Source organism: Pseudophryne corroboree, chromosome 11 (genome assembly GCF_028390025.1).
Source record: "Pseudophryne corroboree isolate aPseCor3 chromosome 11, aPseCor3.hap2, whole genome shotgun sequence".
Classification (NCBI taxonomy): Eukaryota; Metazoa; Chordata; class Amphibia; order Anura; family Myobatrachidae; genus Pseudophryne; species Pseudophryne corroboree.
This window is the reverse complement of record NC_086454.1, coordinates 24,696,459-24,716,424: the sequence shown is the minus strand read 5'-3', so window position 1 is coordinate 24,716,424 and position 19,966 is coordinate 24,696,459. Positions and strand designations below refer to the sequence as shown.

General features: G+C 45.4%; 1 protein-coding gene across 1 annotated transcript in view; it reads left to right on the top strand.

Annotated features, from left to right (window-relative positions):
- SLC6A5 (solute carrier family 6 member 5) overlaps positions 1 to 19,966 on the top strand; it is a 180,187-nt gene that overhangs the window by 84,493 nt on the left and 75,728 nt on the right. Inside the window, exons 6-8 of the mRNA XM_063944158.1 lie at positions 1,853 to 1,994; positions 4,370 to 4,502; positions 16,978 to 17,112. Coding sequence (XP_063800228.1) covers positions 1,853 to 1,994; positions 4,370 to 4,502; positions 16,978 to 17,112 — 410 coding nt within the window. The remainder of the gene's footprint in view (positions 1 to 1,852; positions 1,995 to 4,369; positions 4,503 to 16,977; positions 17,113 to 19,966) is intronic.

Sequence of the window (19,966 nt, the reverse complement as noted above, 5' to 3'; positions counted from 1 at the left end):
AGCTACTGTAGGTACCTGTATACACAGCAAGGAGGTCAACAAAGACCTGGCATTGGCTGGACGGAGGGGAAGACTCATAAAGGCCAATAGACAGGGGAGGCGTGATAGTTGCTGGGGAAAGAAACAAGACCCATCAACTACAAGGCTGCTGCATTAGCAAAAGTAAAACAAAATGTAAGTTGATCATATCAATTAGAAAATACAATTTAGGTGCGTAAAAGGGAGGGGGTAGCCTAAACTATATATACATTGGGGATTAACCGCCCGGTGTCGCCCAGCACACCAAGCTGAACCAAGACATGAAAGAATATATATATATATATATATATATATATATATAAATGCAAATAGACCCGGCACTCGAGCAGTCCCTTCCTGCTGTATAATCTTGCTACCGATGCCCTTCGAGATTGGTTGCAGCCCACTGAAATAGTAGTACAGAAGGGCGGCACTCCGGGACTTGATAAAGTGCAGTAGATTTAATGTCAAAAGTATCTACATTTCGGTGTCCCAGCCTGACGACGGGGCTGTGACCACGAAACGAAGATACTTTTGACATTAAATCTATTGCACTTTATGAAGTCTCCGAGTGCCGCCCTTCTGTACTACTGCGTATATATATATATATATATATATATATATATATATAGATAGATAGATAGATATATTTATATAATAGAAATCCAGAGGTCTTAATTACATACATTTGCAAATATATGATAAAACCACCAGGCCCCGACAAGTCTCCTCTGATGCTGGTGGAATCTTGGCTGTGTGCTTAGGGTCGTTGTCCTGCTGAAAGATGAACCTCGTCCCAGTCTGAGGTCAAGAGCGCTCTGGAGCAGGTTTTCATCCAGGATGTCTCTGTACATTGCTGCATTCATCTTTCCTGGTGAAGAGTCCTGGTGGTTCCGAACTTCTTCCATTTACGGATGATGGAGGCCACTGTACTCATTGGTACCTTCAAAGCAGCAGATATTTTTCTGTACCCTTCCCAAGATTTGTGCCTCAAGACAATCCTGTCTCGGAGGTCTACAGACAATTCCTTTGACTTCATGCTTGGTTTGTGCTCAGACATGCACTGTCAAGTGTGGGACCTTATATAGACAGGTGTGTGCCTTTCCAAATCATGTCCAATCAACTGAATTTACCACAGGTGGACTCCAATTCAGCTGTAGGAACATCTCAAGGATGATCAGTGGAAGCAGGATGCACCTGAGCTCAATTTTAAGCTTCATGGCAAAAGTCCAGGAAGCAGCTCCTTCTCTGCTGGAAGGAGGTACTGCAATAACAAATATCTAAATCCTGCAGAAACCAGAACTCCAAGTCCTGACAGTACCTCTATCTCTATTGGACACAGCGATATCCAGTACTGGAGACAGAAAAAGGATAGCAATAGTTTTTGTGACCCCGGAAGAATGGATAAACAGTGGAATTAGGCATAAGCAGGCCACGGGTTGGGAGGCCACATCTTCCTGTGGGTGGAAAATTTTGGAGATTGTGGAAATCTGTGGGCCAGAGCTTGTGAAGCAATGAGGTACTTGCAAACTTGAGACTGCAGAATTACCGGCACATCCAGCAGAACTGATATTATGGACTTCTGAAGACAAATTGTGTATCTGCTGATGAAGTAGCTGCCAGAGATAGCACCAGGCCAAACAAAACCCTGGTCATGAGGTTTCGGGGCAGCGGCTGGAAATATTGGCAAACTCCAGGTACATAGCAGGAACCAGGTGTTCCGTGGCGAATAGTGGGGGGTTCTGTGGATGAATAATCGCTGTATGAATGCTGGGAGATGTTATGTATTGAGGGTTCATCAGTCTCTGTCTCACATTATATTTACCTTTCACAGACTCCTGTATTATCGGAGACCAACCAAAAATACAAATCAAGAACAGTACGTTCTGTATGAGCGCCTATCCGAACTTGACGATGGTGAATTACACCAGCCACGCCAACAAGACCTTTGTCAGCGGCAGCGAGGAATACTTCAAGTAAGAAATGACTGAAAGGTGGCATCTCATGTCCTTATAACCTGCGTGTATTCCTTACAGTAACAGAGCTGTAGCCACATTCCCAGCGTTCTTCATGTAACGGACAGTGGGATCTATTTACTAAGCCTGGGAGGGTGATAAAGTGGCGAGAGATAAACTACCAACCAATCAGCTCCTAACTGCCATGTTACAAACACAGCCTGTGGTATGGCAGTTAGGAGCTGATTGGCTAGTACTTTATCTCTATCTACTTTATCTCTTTCCAAGGCTTCGTAAATATACCCCAGTGTCGCTACTCACCCAATCGTAAGCATTAACATTACTATTCTGTTACAGCAAAAGTATTTACAATCAGTTCTAACTATAAATATGATGTTACGTTTTAATGAGAAAGTAACTTTATTAAAATCATAATTGGTTTGCAAGGAAATGTCACCCCCACCCCTCCCCCCACCTAAATTTAGATTTAGGGGTATATTCAATTAGGGTCGGATCCATTCCGACATGTATTTGTCGGAATGGATTTGACAACCCCTATTCAATCCCATCTCAATTCGACTTTAAAAAAGTCAAATTGAGATGAGGGACTGGAGAGGGAGGAGAGGGGGAGACCAGCGGGGACAGCCGCGGGCAGACGGAGGAGAGCAGCGCTACAGTAGCGCTGCAGGAGGATGTAACACAGCCACCAGACCTCATGGCAGTGTCTGTCCACCTGGCTCCAGCAAGCGTGACCTCACTTGCTGGAGCCGGGTGGACGCTGCCGTGAGTGGCGCGGCTGTGTGACATCCTGCTGCAGTGCTACTGTAGCGCTGATCTTCTCCGTCTGCCCACGGCTGTCCCCCATCTCCCTGCGGCTCCCCCCCCCTCCTCCTCCTCTGGGTCCCACATCCCAGTCCGACATTTTTTCATGTCGGACTGAGATGGTCGGAAACGGGGCCAAATCCTGTCGAATTTGGCCCCGTTTCACTCAAAAGTACGTGAATCGGCAGCTATACCGCCGATTCACGTCCTATTCAAGAAGTCAAATAAAAGCTGCAGGGATTGAATAGGTTGAATCAAGATTCGACCTTAAAAAGTCGAAAACTGACGTCTGTTCGACAGATGGCAGTTTTCGACCCTAATTGAGTAATTTTGCAAACATTGGCCCTGATTCAGCTTGTATCTCTGAAGTGCGGAAATTAGTAATCAGCGGTTTCTGCACTTCTGCTCATACATGCATACTGCTGCGCACATGCGTGAGGACTTAGACTGCGATCTCTTGTGATCACAATCTAAGTGCTGAAGGCGGGTGGTGACGGGGTGGCGTTGCAGCATTTTTTGGGCGTGGACGCAGCATTGGGGGGGGGGCGTTGTTCAGACAATGGAGACATGTCCAGACCGTTTGTGGGGCGGGCCGTGGTGGCTGCGTGACGTCACATGCAGCCGCCGTGACCTAAAACATGACGGCCCGGTGGCTGCCTTTGCAGCTAGGCTGCGGGGGCAGGGGGCTAGCCTAAAGATGCGCATACTTTGCTGTTTAGCGAAGGGCTCGCATTTTAGCGGAAGAGAAGGACCCGGCATGCGGGCTGGCCTTGCCCTGTGCTGGGCGACCCCCCACATGATAGCGGAACTGGAAGAAGTTGTAGTTTTGCGAGTTTTTGCAAAACTACAACTCATGCTGAATTAGGCCCATAAGTCCTTCTTTAACTTATTAAAATGATTACATTTGGTGGGTCATTCTGACCCGATCGCTCGCTGCAGTTTGTCGCAGCGCAGCGATCGGGTCGGAACTGCGTGTGAGACAGAGGCGGTCACTGGGCGGGATGGGGCTGAATGGCGGCGTTAAGCCGCCGTTTAGCAGGTGCGGTCCGGCCAATGCAGGCGTGGCCGGACCGTTGGGGGGGTGTGGCGCAGCAGCTGCGCTGGCCGGGAGTTACTCCACAGATACAAAGGCAACGCCTCTGTGCGATGCTTTTGTATTTGTGCGGGGGGGGGGGGGGGGCGCACTGACATGCGGGGCAGACTAGCCCTGTGCTGGGCGTCCCCCCGAATGTCTGAGTTTACGATCGGAATGACCCCCATTGTATCTGCAGGTGAATAATCTGTCTTCCTTTAGGGGGGATCATCCCGACCTCTGCACACGTCTAATACAAATACTATAAATTGGACATGAGAGAAATTATATAATGATCACATGTATCCTGCAGTAATTGTCCGTGACGTCACTACCATGCTATAATAACAGTATATGTTCCAATAAAATGCCATTAAAGAAACTGCAACAATGTCTCAGCAAAGACTAGTGGGAGCCCTAGACAGAGTAACAGGTAACAGAAAGAATATGGAAGGTTGCGGCTGAGACACTTATTTAGCTTTTATCTGACCCGTCATCTCAGGTACAATATGCTGAAGATTTCCGCTGGCATTGAATATCCCGGGGAGATCCGATGGCCTCTTGTTCTGTGTTTATTCCTGGCCTGGGTCATTGTCTACGCATCTCTCGCCAAAGGGATCAAGACATCAGGAAAGGTAGGAGGAGGACTTGTACTGCGGCGTGTGGTCGCCATTCAGCCTTTCCAGCCATTTTACATTGTGGTTAAGAAATAAATGAATTGTGATTGTTTTTCCATTATATTAAATAATTCAGTCACTCTGTAACTTTTATTTCGACAGCTGATTGGCTTTCTTTAGCCTAATGAGGAGATGTACTGTACCAAACCTTCTAAACTGGACAAGTGGAGACGTTGCCTCTAGAAACCAAACAGCTTCTAGCTGTCACTTATCTAGTACAATCCATAAAATGACAGCTATAAGCTGATTGGGTGGGAAACTCATCCACCTGTCCTCTTTAGAGGGTTGATGCATCTCCCCCTAATGTTCATTAGTTGACCGAGGAAGATGAGTGTCATAGTTGAATTGCTGGAGATTTCTACACATTTTCCTTTAATTCATATTTAATATACAGTAACATTGGCATTCATGGGAATTTAGTGTATCCCGTAAGTTGGGTAAACTGAAAAAGACAGAGGTAGTTGTATGTAATGAGGATTCCACCATAAAAGGCTATCTAAGAATCAACAGTTCAGTGCAACTCTGCACAATGGGTTTGTTCCTAAAATGACAGCTCCACAGCACAAATGCAGCACAGCACCCACTGTGCTCCTCAGTATGAATGGGTGCACCTGGATTTTGTCTGGGGTGGGTATAGCTTCATTTACGAAGGGTCAGGAGTGTGCACAGGTAAGGGGGAGGCATTTGGTGGACGTTCTGTGTAAAGCAAAACCCTGGTTTGCAGATGTATGCCCGCCCCATACTATGTAATGTTTAGCTTGCTCCCGGAACTAGCAGGTGGCTGTATGGTACTTTTACCGCTGCAGGGGGACATCATTCTTACACAGCCTTATTCAATGGCACACCTCTGGCGGCAACCAAATGCCATTTATAAATGAAAAAACAAATTAATAATTGTAAGAAAAACTTTAGAAAGGTACAAATGTGACTCACAGGGTAACAGCAGGACATTGGAGTGCTATCTTCTCTTACTGGCATCCATGCTACCATCCCCAAATGACCGCATAAAGGGTTTCGAGTTCCAAAGGCAAAAAGTAAGGAGGGAGGATGACAAGTGGGTGCATTTCTGCCCAATTAAATGTATTATACATCCTTATATTTTCCATTAGTAAATAGCATGCATTATTAGTTTTAGATGACGTTCACATTAAGAACAGAAAGTCTGGGGCACACATAACTGTCTTCCACAATTAATTAAACCCATCACGACGACTCAAGTCACCAATATTGATACTTCCATGGTCAACCATTACCACATTGGGACATTGATACGTAAAGTGATGACAGCCTGGAATGGCATGGAACCCAGCAAACTGAACAGTCTTCTGTGGAGGAAGGAAGCTGGTTTCATGGTAGGGCCATGGGGACCATCATGGTATGCTATACTTGTGTACAACCATACAGGGTGATGAGTGTGTTGCTGTATTTCCTGTGAATGTTGGAGTGACGTGTCCAGGGATAACGTATTTTTGGTGTCTTACTCTGCAGAGATTTAACTTTGCACATTTTTCAGGTTCTTCCATGGCTGCTATGGAGTGATGGTCTTATTAGTTACTGGAATGTTCTCTACAGAGCATGGTTAGTCTGAAAGGAAGGTGGTCCTTGTATCTCTCCACAGAGCCCAAACCAATTCTCTTACACATTCAACACATTATGATCATATGGGGTTTTTATGAGCTTTGTACATTGATAACATCTCGAGGTAGATGGGAACCAATTTTACTTTACTCGGTTATATATTTACAGTATATCTCTAGTCTTATATTCGGACATAGTCTCAGGCTGTGCAGTTCTACCCAGTGAGTAATCCATCTACTGAATACACTACCCATAAATATGTATGGTAGACGTTCCTCAGATTTTTCACACATGGATCTATCAATGTACCGTACCTTCCAAGATGACCGTCCTCAATAAAGTGTTAAGATCGTGTTTTTCATCCCAGCCAAAACATTTTTACATTCATTGGCATCTGTGCTCCAAACTGCCCACTGTTCCAGATAAGTTGTTTCTTACCAAACCTTGTGATGTCTGCCAAGCTGCAGCAGCCAATCCCAACAGAGTAAGGAGAAGGAAGCAGTGCCCATATTAGGGGCCACATGGGCCTATAGTGGGCGTGGGTGTGGATCATTAGATCAACAGTGTCTAGGTCGACAATATTTAGGTCGACCACTATAGGTCGACAGTCACTAGGTCAACAGGGTCAGAAGGTCGACATGTTCTAGGTCAACAGGTCAAAAGGTCGACATGAGGTTTTTATGTTTTGTTAGTGTCGTTTTCTTCGTAGAGTGACCGGGATCCCCAATTAGTGCACCGTGTCTCCTCGCATGGCTTGCTGCGCTCGCCAGATTACCGTTCCAATAGTAGTCCATGTGGATCATTAAGTGTGAAAAAGTAAAAATTTTTTTTTCAAAACTCATGTCGACCTTTTGACCTGTTGACCTAGAACATGTCGACCTTCTGACCCTGTCGACCTTCTGTCCCTGTCGCCCTAGTGACTGCCGACCTATAGTGGTCGACCTAAACATTGTCGCCCTAGACACTGTCGATTTTCAGACCGGATCCCAGTGGGCGTAGCCAAATGTCATGTAGGCGTGAACACCCCATAAAACTATCAGCCACAATATCTCCCTAAAAACGTAGAAAATGGATTCATTTTGTGTCGAAAGTTTATTTTAAAACATATGAATTAGGGCCAATCTTATGGCCAGCTGGTCATTATCATGATGATGATTGGCTTATTTTTATATGGAGGCCCGGGGCCCTGCTGTTAATCTGGCATTAAAAGGAAGTTTACTGGAATATTCCCCATGGATACTGTGGATAAACAAGTTGAAAGATTTGGCAATCTTCTGATTTGCAAGTGTTTATGAAAAAAAATGAATTTGAAAAATGTTTCGCTTGGGGTGTTAAATACGTAAAAAAAATTCTAAATGTAGACACCCTTTAATTTTAGTGAAATGCCCTTTTTTCACCTTATACATATAGATAGTCATCTGGATACAATTAACTTAAAATGTATCACACATCAAATTGTCTTCTAACATTGGCAGGGTAATTTTTAGATAATTTCTCATGTTTCGCCAATTTTATGAAAACACTTGGCACCACCTCACGTAATGTGTTTCTCAAAGCGTACTATTAGAATTCCCCGTAATACTATTTTCTGCCACCAGGTGGCATTGTGAGTGAATTGTCCTGCGCATGTCAGATAAAAGGTAAGTGTGCAGAGCATGCCACCTGGGCATATTCAAAGGGTTCCAATATGGGTGGTCACTCCGAGTTGTTCGCTCGGTAATTTTCTTTGCATCGCAGCGATTTTCAGCTATTTGCACATGCACAATGTTCGCACTGCGACTGCGCCAATTAAATTTGCTATGAAGTTTGGTATTTTACTCACGGCATTACAAGGTTTTTTCTTCGTTCTGGAGATCGGAGTGTGATTGACAGGAAGTGGGTGTTTCTGGGCGGAAACTGGCCGTTTTATGGGAGTGTGTGAAAAAACGCTACCGTTTCTGGGAAAAACGCGGGAGTGGCTGGAGAAATGGAGGAGTGTCTGGGCGAACGCTGGGTGTGTTTGTGACGTCAAACCAGGAACGACAAGCACTGAACTGATCGCACTGGAAGAGTAAGTCTCGAGCTACTCAGAAACTGCACAGAGAAGTCTTTTCGCAATATTGCGAATCTTTCATTCGCAATTTTGCTAAGCTAAGATTCACTCCCAGTAGGCGGCGGCTTAGCGTGTGCATTGCTGCTAAAAGCAGCTTGCGAGCGAACTCGGAATGAGGGCCATTGTAACTTACAGCAGCTCCCATAGCTCAGCGGACTGATCAAGGTCAAGAAGAGCCCCAGCGCTTTCCAGTACAGGGCCACTAACCTCTAGAAGGGGAAGGATAGGCTGTAATTGCGGTCTTTCCCTACAGAGGCAGGACACTCCCAAATGATCCAACAGCTGGGAATGCCGGTAGGCTGGTCCCTCTTACTGCAGCAGTGTAAAAGTGTTCTGGGAATAAGAAGGGGGTTAAGGGCAACTTAGGTCTTCAAAGACACCAAGCACGCCCTCAAAGGACATTTCCACCCCCCCCACGCCATAGTATGTCCATGCCTACCCATGATGTGGTCACAGCTCCACCCATGAGGTAGTCACGCCCCCTGGTCCTGATTCCAGATATAGTGTAACATTAGCCATGCAGGTAGCATTATAACTGAATGCATAGAAACTGGCGCTTCAAAAAAATCAATCAACCAAATATACTCTAGGAGCTGCTCACCAAAATAGGGCGGGGTAACCCCAAAAGACAGTTTAAAGATAAAAAGAAAAAGGTGGGAGCGCTGAGAGAGAATAACATAAGAATTGTATTTATTAAAACAGTGTGACATAAAATAGCGTGACACAGATAAAAATCGTACTAGAAAAACAAATAATAAATGATTATCTGGAATTAAGACAATAAAGTATCATACTGCTAGATCACGTAACAAGTGGTGTATCACACTGAACAGTCAATGAACTATTACGTGGATACAGAGTAACGCAAGTCTTTATAGTGTTCATGCAAGTTCAAATCGCATATTGAAGGCGTCCGTAGTAAATAATACCACTTGGGTGTTTTAGTTTAGTAAATAAAAAGGGTATGAAGGGCTGTCGTAGCCTAGCGATTGCCTCTGCCTGATTGACAGGCTGAGGCGTTCGCTGGGCGGATGGGGGCGGAACAGCGGCGTTTAGGGGGCATGGTCCCCCCAATGCAGGCGTAGCCGGACCGTGCCGGGCCGCGGCAGCTGCGTGACATCACACGCAGCCGCTGCGACCCGGGCAGCGACGAGTAGCTCCCAGCCAGCACGCAGGAGCTGCGCTGGCCAGGAGCTACTCCTGAAGTACAAAAGCATCGCCGCTGTGCGATGCTTTTGTACTTCTGCGGGGGGGTCGGGCCAGACATGCGGGGCGGACTAGTCTGTGTGCCTAATCGTAGCCCTGCAAAATTTTGCAGGGCTACAATCTGGTCTAAATAAGGCCCTCATTCCGAGTTGATCGCTCGCTAGGTACTTTTAGCAGCCGTGCAAATGCATAGTCGCCGCCCACGGGGGGGTGTATTTTCGCTTTGCAGGAGTGCGAACGCCTGTGCAGCCGAGCGCCTGCAAACACATTTTGTGCAAAACAAGACCAGCCCTGTAGTTACTTATCCTGTGCGATGATTGCTGCGACGAATGACACGGTAATGACGTCAGACACCCGCCCAGCAAACGCCCGGCCACGCCTGCGTTTTTCCAAACACTCCCAGAAAACGGTCAGTTGACACCCATAAACGCCCTCTTCCTGTCAATCTCCTTGCGATCGGCTGTGTGACTGAAAGCGTCGCTAGAACCTGTGCAAAACCACGATGCCCTTTGTACCCGTTTGCCACGCGTGCGCATTGCGGTGCATGCGCATGCGCAGTTTTGCCGTTTTTTTAACTGATTGCCACGCAGCAACCAACGGCAGCTAGCAATCAACTCGGAATGACCCCCTTAGGCCCATGATTTTGCCCATTAGTTAACAAATTTGCTGCTACGATCAGGTCTGAATTAGGCCCATAGTTAGTTGTAGAGGAAAAAACGCTCCGGTTAACAGTTCTTTATCCAGCCGTGCATCCACGGACTGGAACGCTGATGAGATTCGGCTGTACTAAGCCGGGTCTGCAGCGGCTAGAGTGCGGTGTAACGTGTAGCTGGCGGCAACCACTGTCCGGATTCCCTCGTTAATGCAGATGGATACCAATATGTGAGCCACACTGGATCGAGCATGCAGTGGGAGGTGAACATCAATGGAGTGTTATGTTATGTTGAAAAGCCCTATATACCAGTGCATCCGGAAAGTATTCACAGCGCTTCACTTTTTCCACATTTTGTTATGCTACAGCCTTATTCCAAACTGGAATAAATTATTTTTTTCCCTCAAAATTCTACACACGATACCCCATAATGACCATGTGAAAAAAGTGTTTTTGAGATGTTTGCAAATTTATTAAAAATAAAAAACTAAGAAATCACATGTACATAAGTGTACATAAGTATTCACAGCCTTTGCTCAATGCTTTGTTGATGCACCTTTGGCAGCAATTACAGCCTCGAGTTTTTTTGAATATTATGCCACAAGCTTGGCACACCTATCTTTGGGCAGTTTCGCCCATTCCTCTTTGCAGCACCTCTCAAGCTCCATCAGGTTGGATGGGAAGCGTTGGTGCACAGCCATTTTCAGATCTCTCCAGAGATGTTCAATCAGATTCAAGTCTGGGCTCTGGCTGGGCCACTCAAGGACATTCACAGAGTTGTCCTGAAGCCACTTGATGTCTTGGCTGTGGGCTTATGGTCGTTGTCCTGCTGAAAGATGAACCGTCGCCCCAGTCTGAGGTCAAGAGCACTCTGGAGCAGGTTTTCATCCAGGATGTCTCTGTACATTGCTGCATTCATCTTTCCTTCTTTCCTGACTAGTCTCCCAGTTCCTGCCGCTGAAAAACATCCCCACAGCATGATGCTGCCACCACCATACTTCACTGTAGGGATGGTATTGGCCTGGTGATGAGCGGTGCCTGGTTATCTCCAACCATGACACCTGGCATTCACGCCAAAGAGTTCAATCTTTGTTTCATCAGACCAGAGAATTTTGTTTCTCATGGTCTGAGAGTCCTTCAGGTGCATTTTGGCAAACTCCAGGTGGGCTGCCATGTGCTTTTTACTAAGGAGTGGCTTCCGTCTGGCCACTCTACCATACAGGCCTGATTGGTGGATTGCTGCAGAGATGGTTGTCCTTCTGGAGGGTTCTCCTCTCTACACAGAAGAATGCTGTAGCTCTGACAGAGTGACCGTCGGGTTCTTTGTCACCTCCCTGACTAGGGCCCTTCTTCCCTGATCGCTCAGTTTAGACGGCCGGCTAGCTCTAGGAAGAGTCCTGGTGGTTCCTAACTTCTTCCATTTACGGATGATGGAGGCCACTGTGCTCATTGGGACCTTCAAAGCAGCAGATATTTTTCTGTACCCTTCCCCAGATTTGTGCCTTGAGACAATCTTGTCTCGGAGGTCTACAGACAATTCCTTTGACTTCATGCTTGGTTTGTGCTCAGACATGCACTGTCAAGTGTGGGACCTTATAGACAGGTGTGTGCCTTTCCAAATCATGTCCAATCAACTGAATTTACCACAGGTGGAATCCAATTAAGCTGTAGGGACATCTCAAGGATGATCATTGAAAACAGGATGCACCTGAGCTCAATTTTGAGCTTCATGGCAAAGGCTGTGAATACTTACGTACATGTGATTTCTTCGTTTTTTATTTTTAATAAAATTGCAAAAATCTCAAAAAAACTTTTTTCATGTTGCATTATGGGGTATTGTGTGTAGAATTTTGAGGGGAAAAATGAATTTATTCCAGTATGGAATAACGCTGTAACATAACAAAATGTGGAAAAATTGACACGCTGTGAATACTTTCCGGATACACTGTAGATGAGAGACGGGGTCTCAGCATTGGATGTGTAAGAATTGCAGTGGGTAGCAGCTGATTTTGACTGTAATATCCAATATCCTTGATGCATTTCTCGGCCTATGATGCTAGCCGTGTCTTTAGAAGGAAGATACCGGCTCACGAATTGGTATCCATCTGCATTAACGAGGGAATCCTGACAGCCAATGCGATCACTTCAGCCTGGTTGGAGCCGGAATTGACGTCAGGAACCCTCCCTGCAAACGCTTGGACACGCCTGCATTTTTCCTACCACTCCCGGAAAACGGTCAGTTGACACCCATAAATGGCCTCTACCTGTCAATCTCCTTGCAATCACTCGTGCAAACGGATTTTTCACAGAAAGCCGTCGCTGAGCGGCGATCCGCGTTGTACCCATGCGATGCACCTGCACCTTGCGGTGCATACGCATATGCAGTTCGGACCTTATTGCAGCCATGCAAAAAATGCAAGCGAGCGATCAAGTCTGAAGGACCCCCTAGGTCTTCTAGCCGCTGCACACCCAGCTTAATGCAGCCGAATCTCATCAGCATTCCAGTCCGTGGACGCACGGCTGGATAAAGAACTGTTGACCAGGAGCGGCTTTTCCTCTACAACTAACCATAAAAGCCCATTTACGGAGAAAAATGCGGGGTGTGGTGTGGAAGGTAGATAGTAACTAGGTCGACATTGTCTAGGTCGACCACTATTGGTCGACAGTAACTAGGTCGACATGGTCTCTAGGTCAACGGGGTCTTTAGGTCAACAGGGTCTAGGTCGACAGGTCAAAAAGTCGACATACGTTTTTTATGGGGGGTTTTGTGTAGATTTCTCTGTACAGTGACCGGGAACCCCAATTAGTGCACCGTGTCCCCTCGCATGGCTCGCTTCGCTTGGCACAGATTATCGTTCCAATCGTAGTCCACGTTGATCGTTAAGTATGAAAAGGTTAAAAAAAAAAAACGTGAAAAACTCATGTTGACCTGTCGACCAAGAACACGTCGACCTAGTTACTGTCGGCCAATAGTGGTCGACCTAGATAGTGTCGACCTAGTTACTGTTGACCTAGAGACCGGATCCCGGAGGATTCATACCCTTTTTATTTACTAAACTAAAACACCCAAGTGGTATTATTTACTACGGACGCCTTCAATATGCGATTTGAACTTGCATGAACACTATAAAGACTTGCGTTACTCTGTATCCACGTAATATTTCATTGACTGTTCGGTGTGATACACCACTTGTTACGTGATCTAGCAGTATGATACTTTATTGTCTTAATTCCAGATAATCATTTATTATTTGTTTTTCTAATACGATTTTTATCTGTGTCACGCTATTTTATGGCACATTGTTTTAATAAATACAATTCTTATGATATTCTCTCTCAGCGCTCCCACCTTTTTCTTTTTAGCATTATAACTGCTTTTTGATTTAATGTGGACACTAAGGGGGGGATTCAAATGTTTGAAAAGACGGTTGGGTGTCTGTTTTTTCCTGTGTATTAGATAGGAAAAAACAGACACCCAACTGACTTTTCAAACATTTGAATCTCCCCCTAAGGGTGCAGAAATCATACTGCATGGGATATACAAGGGCAGCATTTTTGTCCGGTGTTAAAAGACAATTTGATCATCAAAATCCGTTTTCTGGAATCACAGGAGTCACGCTTGGAAGGTATGATGCAGCCAGCACCAGCGCAGTGGCACAGTTACACAGATAGGTCAGTAGGGGGCAGTAGTCATGATCCACATCCATCTATGTTTCCTAGCCAGGTATTAGAGATGTTTTCCTTCTCTTGATGTCTCTTTCCATGTCCTGTGCTGTAGCACTGTGCCTCCTGTGTTACTCCGCTTTGTGCGCATAGTTGCTGTGAATTTCTGTGATTGTTGTAATGTCTATTCTATTCCAGGTGCTCACACAGATTGTACGTACAGCCGGTATCCCCTCCCACTGTATTCAGCGCTCAGACGTTCTGTGTCCCATCCACGGACACAATATATTCACACATTCCGGCCAACTTCTTCCCTTTGATACGCAACCATTGTCATGACGATGTAACAGAAATATGTTGCGGGTATTGGGAGATATTTTATTAAAAATAAATGTTAAAAATTCAACATATATAGGAAGTTGTTAACAAAATACGCAGCAGCGTGGAGCTTGTACTAGGAGCTTGTACTACAGCATATTGCCTATATAGGGCCAGGCCGCTCGTACACATACTCATATCATCAAATGCTTTCTACAATATACAGATGGAGCCATGCTCATCTTTCCCTTAAATAGAATTAAATGAGCCAGGGCAGTCGGACTTAATCCCCTGCTGTAATGACTTAATCCCCTGCTGTATTGTTCTCTCTGTATTGTATTGCAGTTGAGAACAATAGATGATAGGTTTATGCTAATAAACCTTGATGCACCTAGGTGCAGCAGAGAACCCAAGATAAGTGTGGCTCTACCTGTAGATGCTTCATTCTCTAATTTCAACATTTCTTTCATTCCCGGGACATACTATTTGTTTGATCCTCGATTAGATCTGATATAACGCGTGACGGTCAGATAATTACTATTTTCCATTTTACATTTGTACATTTATTATCATCATCATCATCATCATCATCATCATCATCATCATCATCAATAAGGCTCTATACGTTCTGCAGCGCCAGACTGGCAAGTAAACAAATAAAGCAGAAAAACCCAAATAAAACCAAAGAGACACAAGTCATATGAGAACAATTGCACATCGAGGACAGATATAATCTTTCAATACATACCATGTGCAAATCAGACAAATCACATAACAATCACACAGTACAAAGATAATACAGAGAATGGAAAGTGTGCAAATGGGTAGATGCTAGGGAAGACATGAGACATAAGGTTCAGAGGGCCCTGCTCATGAGAACATAGGGGCAGATTTAACAATGAGTGATAATCTTGTTGTTATCACTCATTATGAATTGTAAATGGTTCTCCAACCAGTCAGCTCCTAACTGCCATGTTTTTGAAAAATGACAAGAGAGCTGATTGGCTGGAGCATCATTTATCACTCGGGAACAAGTAATATCAAGAATGCTAAATTAATTAAATTAAATGTTAATATAAACATGTCGTTAAATCTGCCCCTTAGAGTCTAGAGGGCGGATGCAGTGGGAGACAGGAAGAGTTGGTGGGACAGGATCAGATGGGACAAGTGGTAGGAGATGTACTGTATATAGTGGAGGGAAGGTATACACTGGTGAAGAGGTGGGTTTGAGGAACCACTTGAAGTAGTGATGGTTGTGAGAGAACCTTGGCAGGTGGGTAGGAAGTTACACATGTGGGCAGCAGTACAGGAGAAGTCTTGGGTGTGAAGGGGGTTACTTTGGGAGGAGAGGTGTAGGAGAGATCAGAGAAAGCAAGAATAGCTGTATCTTGAGACAAAGTCAGATATGTTTGAGGAAGGGTGAGAAGCTAGAGCAGGCTTTGAAAATAAGGTTCAGGAGCCAGAATTGAATCCTGGCAGAGATGGGGAGCCAGTGTCAGAATTTACAGAGTGGTGGAGAAGTGAGAGAGAAAGCAATCTTGCAGCAGTACACAGGATGGGTTCCAGGTAACTTAGCCAGTAGTGGGGTCAGCCAGTAGCAGGAGGTTGCAGTAACCTTGGTGGGATATGATGAGGAAGTAGATCAGGGTTTTGGCATCATCCTGTGTCAGGAAGAGGCATATTTTGGCAATGTTGTGAAGGAAGATGTGTCAGGATAGGGACAGGTACTGTATCTGGGGCATGAAGTTGACAGATTATCAATGGTGACAGGGTTGGGTAACAGGAGAGAGTGAGACTTACAACTGTGAGGAATCCTATGGGAGGGGTTGCGAACCCCAGGGAGGGAAGAGATGATGAGATTTATTTGCCCATATTAAGTTTGAGGTTGTGCCCCTACATCCACCTTGAGATGACAGAGAGGCAATTGAAAATCTTGGATAGAAAAGCAGGAGAGATGTCAGGAAAGGACAGGCAGATTTGTGTGTTGTCAGATTAGAGGTAGTATTGGAGGCCAGAGGAGCATATGTGCTCACCAAGAGAAAATGTGCAGTGTGAGGATAGGAGGAGACTCAAAACTGAGCCTTGTGGAACCCCAACAGAAAGAGGAAGTGGAAGGGAGGAAGTGGTAGGTGTGGAGAGAGTGGAGAAAGGTAGGAGTGTTGTGAAGGCCTAGAGTGAAGGGTTTTGAGGAGAAGGATGTGGTTAACTGTGTTGAAAGCACCAACGAGTCCAAGATGGAGTAGAATGACAAAGAGGGCCTTAGATTTAGCTGTGAGCAGGTCATTGGTCACTACTGTAGTAAGTGTAGTTTTGGTTCAGTAGATGAGACTTGAAGAATACAGACAGAAGGAAACAATTAATAAAAATGCAATTGTTTCTGAATTCATGACATGTTATAATACAGAACAATCAGACCTGGTCCACTCTGCAATGGCCAGAACATATTTCTGTTACTATATTGTGTATACACTTTGATAAATAGGTTCTTTCAGCAATCCAATGGGGTCACTTATCTTTCCTGTAATGCAGCAATGTGGAAACTGGTGGGTTGCTCATGAGAAACGGATGAACAAGTCTGAAATTTAGACCACAAAAAGTATCAAATAAATCCAACCAAAATGACCAAAGACAATGCACATAATACAATGAGTACAATACTGACTATATTAAAATATTAATTTTAATTTCACATTCAGAAAACTTTGACCTTCCTGGGTGATCTATATTGTCCGTTAGAGCCGTGTGATACACTTGGAGGGAGCATGCCACTGTCTTGTCTCTCTAGGATCTGTGTAATCTCTCCGGATCTGTCCAGTCTGTCCCCTGTCATGGTGGCCTCAGTGCTGTTGTTTCCACTACTCTTTCTCTCTCTCCCTTGTCATGCTTTTCAAACTGAATTAACCTTATTTTATTTTATTGTCTAGGTTGTCTATTTTACAGCTACATTTCCATATGTGGTCCTTGTCATCCTCCTCATCCGAGGGGTAACACTGCCCGGGGCGGGAGCTGGAATGTGGTATTTCATCACCCCAAAATGGGAGAAGCTGAAAGACGCTATGGTGAGAATAGAATAATGTCTGAGGATAATGGATAAACTACAGATACTTTGTGAGGCATTAGACACTTGGTTGAAGTTTGGACCTATCCTGATTATGAGACAGTCTGTGCAAAATATCATTATGTGTCGACCAAGGAGGTTCTGGAACAAAAACATATTCTTCAGGTTTCATGAGAACTTTGTAAATGGAAAGCCAAACTAGTAAAGTCTGTTAAAAGGATTCTGGGTTGAAGCTGTGGAGATCGTGGATTGCGGGCAGCAGATAGATTTCGGCAATGTAGCCATTAGATTTAAAGCAGCATTTTTTAAAGCCAAAATCAGGTTAAAAAAAATTGGTTTAATTTTTTTTTTAGATAATTATCTTTAGAATAATTGCAGAAGGTCTATCCTGTCTCCTCAATGCGTCATAGTGGAAGCCTGGGTGCAGACCCCAATGGCTCCCACTGTGAGGGATATGGGACAAACATTCGGAGAAGGACTGTCCACCAGGGTAATAGGATCAGATACTTCACCAGTGGTTCAGCACTAGGACAGCTCCTCTCCATCATCTTTCAGGCAACCATCTACGGGGGTAATTCAGACCTGATCACTAGGCTGCTTTTTGGTACAGCGGGCGATCAGGACTAAACCGCATGCATATGCACCGCAATGTGCATGCACGTCGCACGGGTATAAAGTGGATCACCGCTCAGCGATGGGCTTGTGCAAAGGATCCATTCGCACGGGCGTTCGCAAGGAGATTGACAGAAAGAAGACGTTTTGTGGATGGCAACTGACTGTTTTCTGGGAGTGTTTGGCAAAACGCAGGCGTGTCCAAGCGTTTGCAGGGAGGGTTCCTGATGTAAATTCCGGTCCCGACAGACTGATGTGATCGCAGCAGCTGAGTAAGTCCTGAGCTGCGCAGAGACTGAACAAGGGGGGTCATTCCGAGTTGTTCGCTTGCAAGCTGCTTTTAGCAGCTTTGCACACGCTAAGCTGCCGCCTACTGGGAGTGAATCTTAGCTTATCAAAATTGCGAACGAAAGATTCGCAATATTGCGAAAATACTTCTCTGTGCAGTTTCTGAGTAGCTCCAGACTTACTCGGCATCTGCGATCAGTTCAGTGCTTGTCGTTCCTGGTTTGACGTCACAAACACACCCAGCGTTCGCCCAGACACTCCTCCGTTTCTCCAGCCACTCCCGCGTTTTTCCCAGAAACGGCAGCGTTTTTTCACACACTCCCATAAAACGGCCAGTTTCCGCCCAGAAACACCCACTTCCTGTCAATCACATTACGATCACCAGAACGAGGAAAAAACCTCGTAATGCCAAGAGTAAAATACCTAACTGCATAGCAAATTTACTTGGCGTAGTCGCAGTGCGAACATTGCGCATGCGCATTAGCGACTAATCGCTCCGTTGCGAGAAAAAAAATAACAAGCGAACAACTCGGAATGACCCCCAATATCTGTTTGTACAGCTCAGCTACACATGCGATCCCACAGCTAAAATACACTATCCCTGTAGGTGGCGACTATCTGTTCTCAGAAGTGCAAAAATCGCCTGCTAGCGATCAGGGCTGAATTAGGCCATATGTCACCAGCAGGTCAGCACTAGGACAGCTCCTCTCCATCAGCTTTCAGGGAACCATCTATGTCGCCAGCATTTCAGCACTAGAACAGGTCCTCTTTGTCGTCAGTCAGGGAACCAGCAAGCTCACCTGCAGTTCAGCACCAGGACAGCTCCGCTCCATCGTCAGTCAGGGAACCAACTAGCTAACCAGCGTTTCAGCAATAGGACAGCTCCTCTCTGTTGTCAGTCAGTGAACCAGCTTTCTCACCAGCTTTTCAGCACTAGGTCAGCTCCTCTCTGTCGTCAGTCAGTGAACCAGCTTTCTCAACAGCGTTTCAGAACTAGGACAGCTCCTCACTGTTGTCAGTCAGGGAACCAGCTAGCTTACCAGCATTTCAGCACTAGGACAGTTTCTCTCCGGCGTCAGTCAAGGAGCCAGCTAGGTCACCAACGTTTCAGCACTAGGACAGCTCCTCTCCATCATCAGTCAGGGAACCAGCTAGCTCACCAGCGTTTCAGCACCAGGACAGCTTCTCTCCGTCATCAGTCAGTAAACCAGCTTTCTCACCAGTGTTTCAGCACTAGGACAGCTCCTCACCGTCGTCAGCCAGGGAACCAGTTATGTCACCAGCGTTTCAGGACTAAGACAGCTCCTCTCCATCATCAGTCAGGGAACCAGCTGTTTCTCCTTAGCTCTGAGAGTGGCTGAAGGATATCATAGTAGCCAATCAGATTCTACCTATCATTCATCTAGTACATGCTATAAGATGGTAGCTTGAATCTTATGGGTTGCTATTGGCCACACCTTCACTTGTTTTCTTTTCAAGTATTGATAGAGCATCCACAATGTCATTTGGACCAAGTGTAAGCAACAAACCTGTGCTTAAGGTAAAGTGGTAAAATGGGCAGAGAGAGCTAGATTTGGGAGGGGCACGTCCAACGCAAATCTAAATTGCAGTGTAATAATTAACTTGTCAAGCGTGTGTGGGATAATGCAAAAGAAGGCAGTATTTACCCTAAATGCAACATAATAAATAAATGCATTTGCACCCCTTTTATTGCAGAATGGTTTGTTCCAGAAGCAGATTTTATTTTGTTTTGCTCCTTTCTTTGTAGTTTAGTTGCTCCTAACTCTGACTCAGGCCCACATTTGGGGGCTCTCACTATGATTGGCATTACACAGAGGTATCTGCCCAATCTGACCAGATGAGACCTTTTTAATGTCACTTATCCAGTACAACTTTAATCTGTGTCTCCCATTGCTCAGTGACCCCAGCATGGTGAGAGAGGAGCCGGTAGTGTA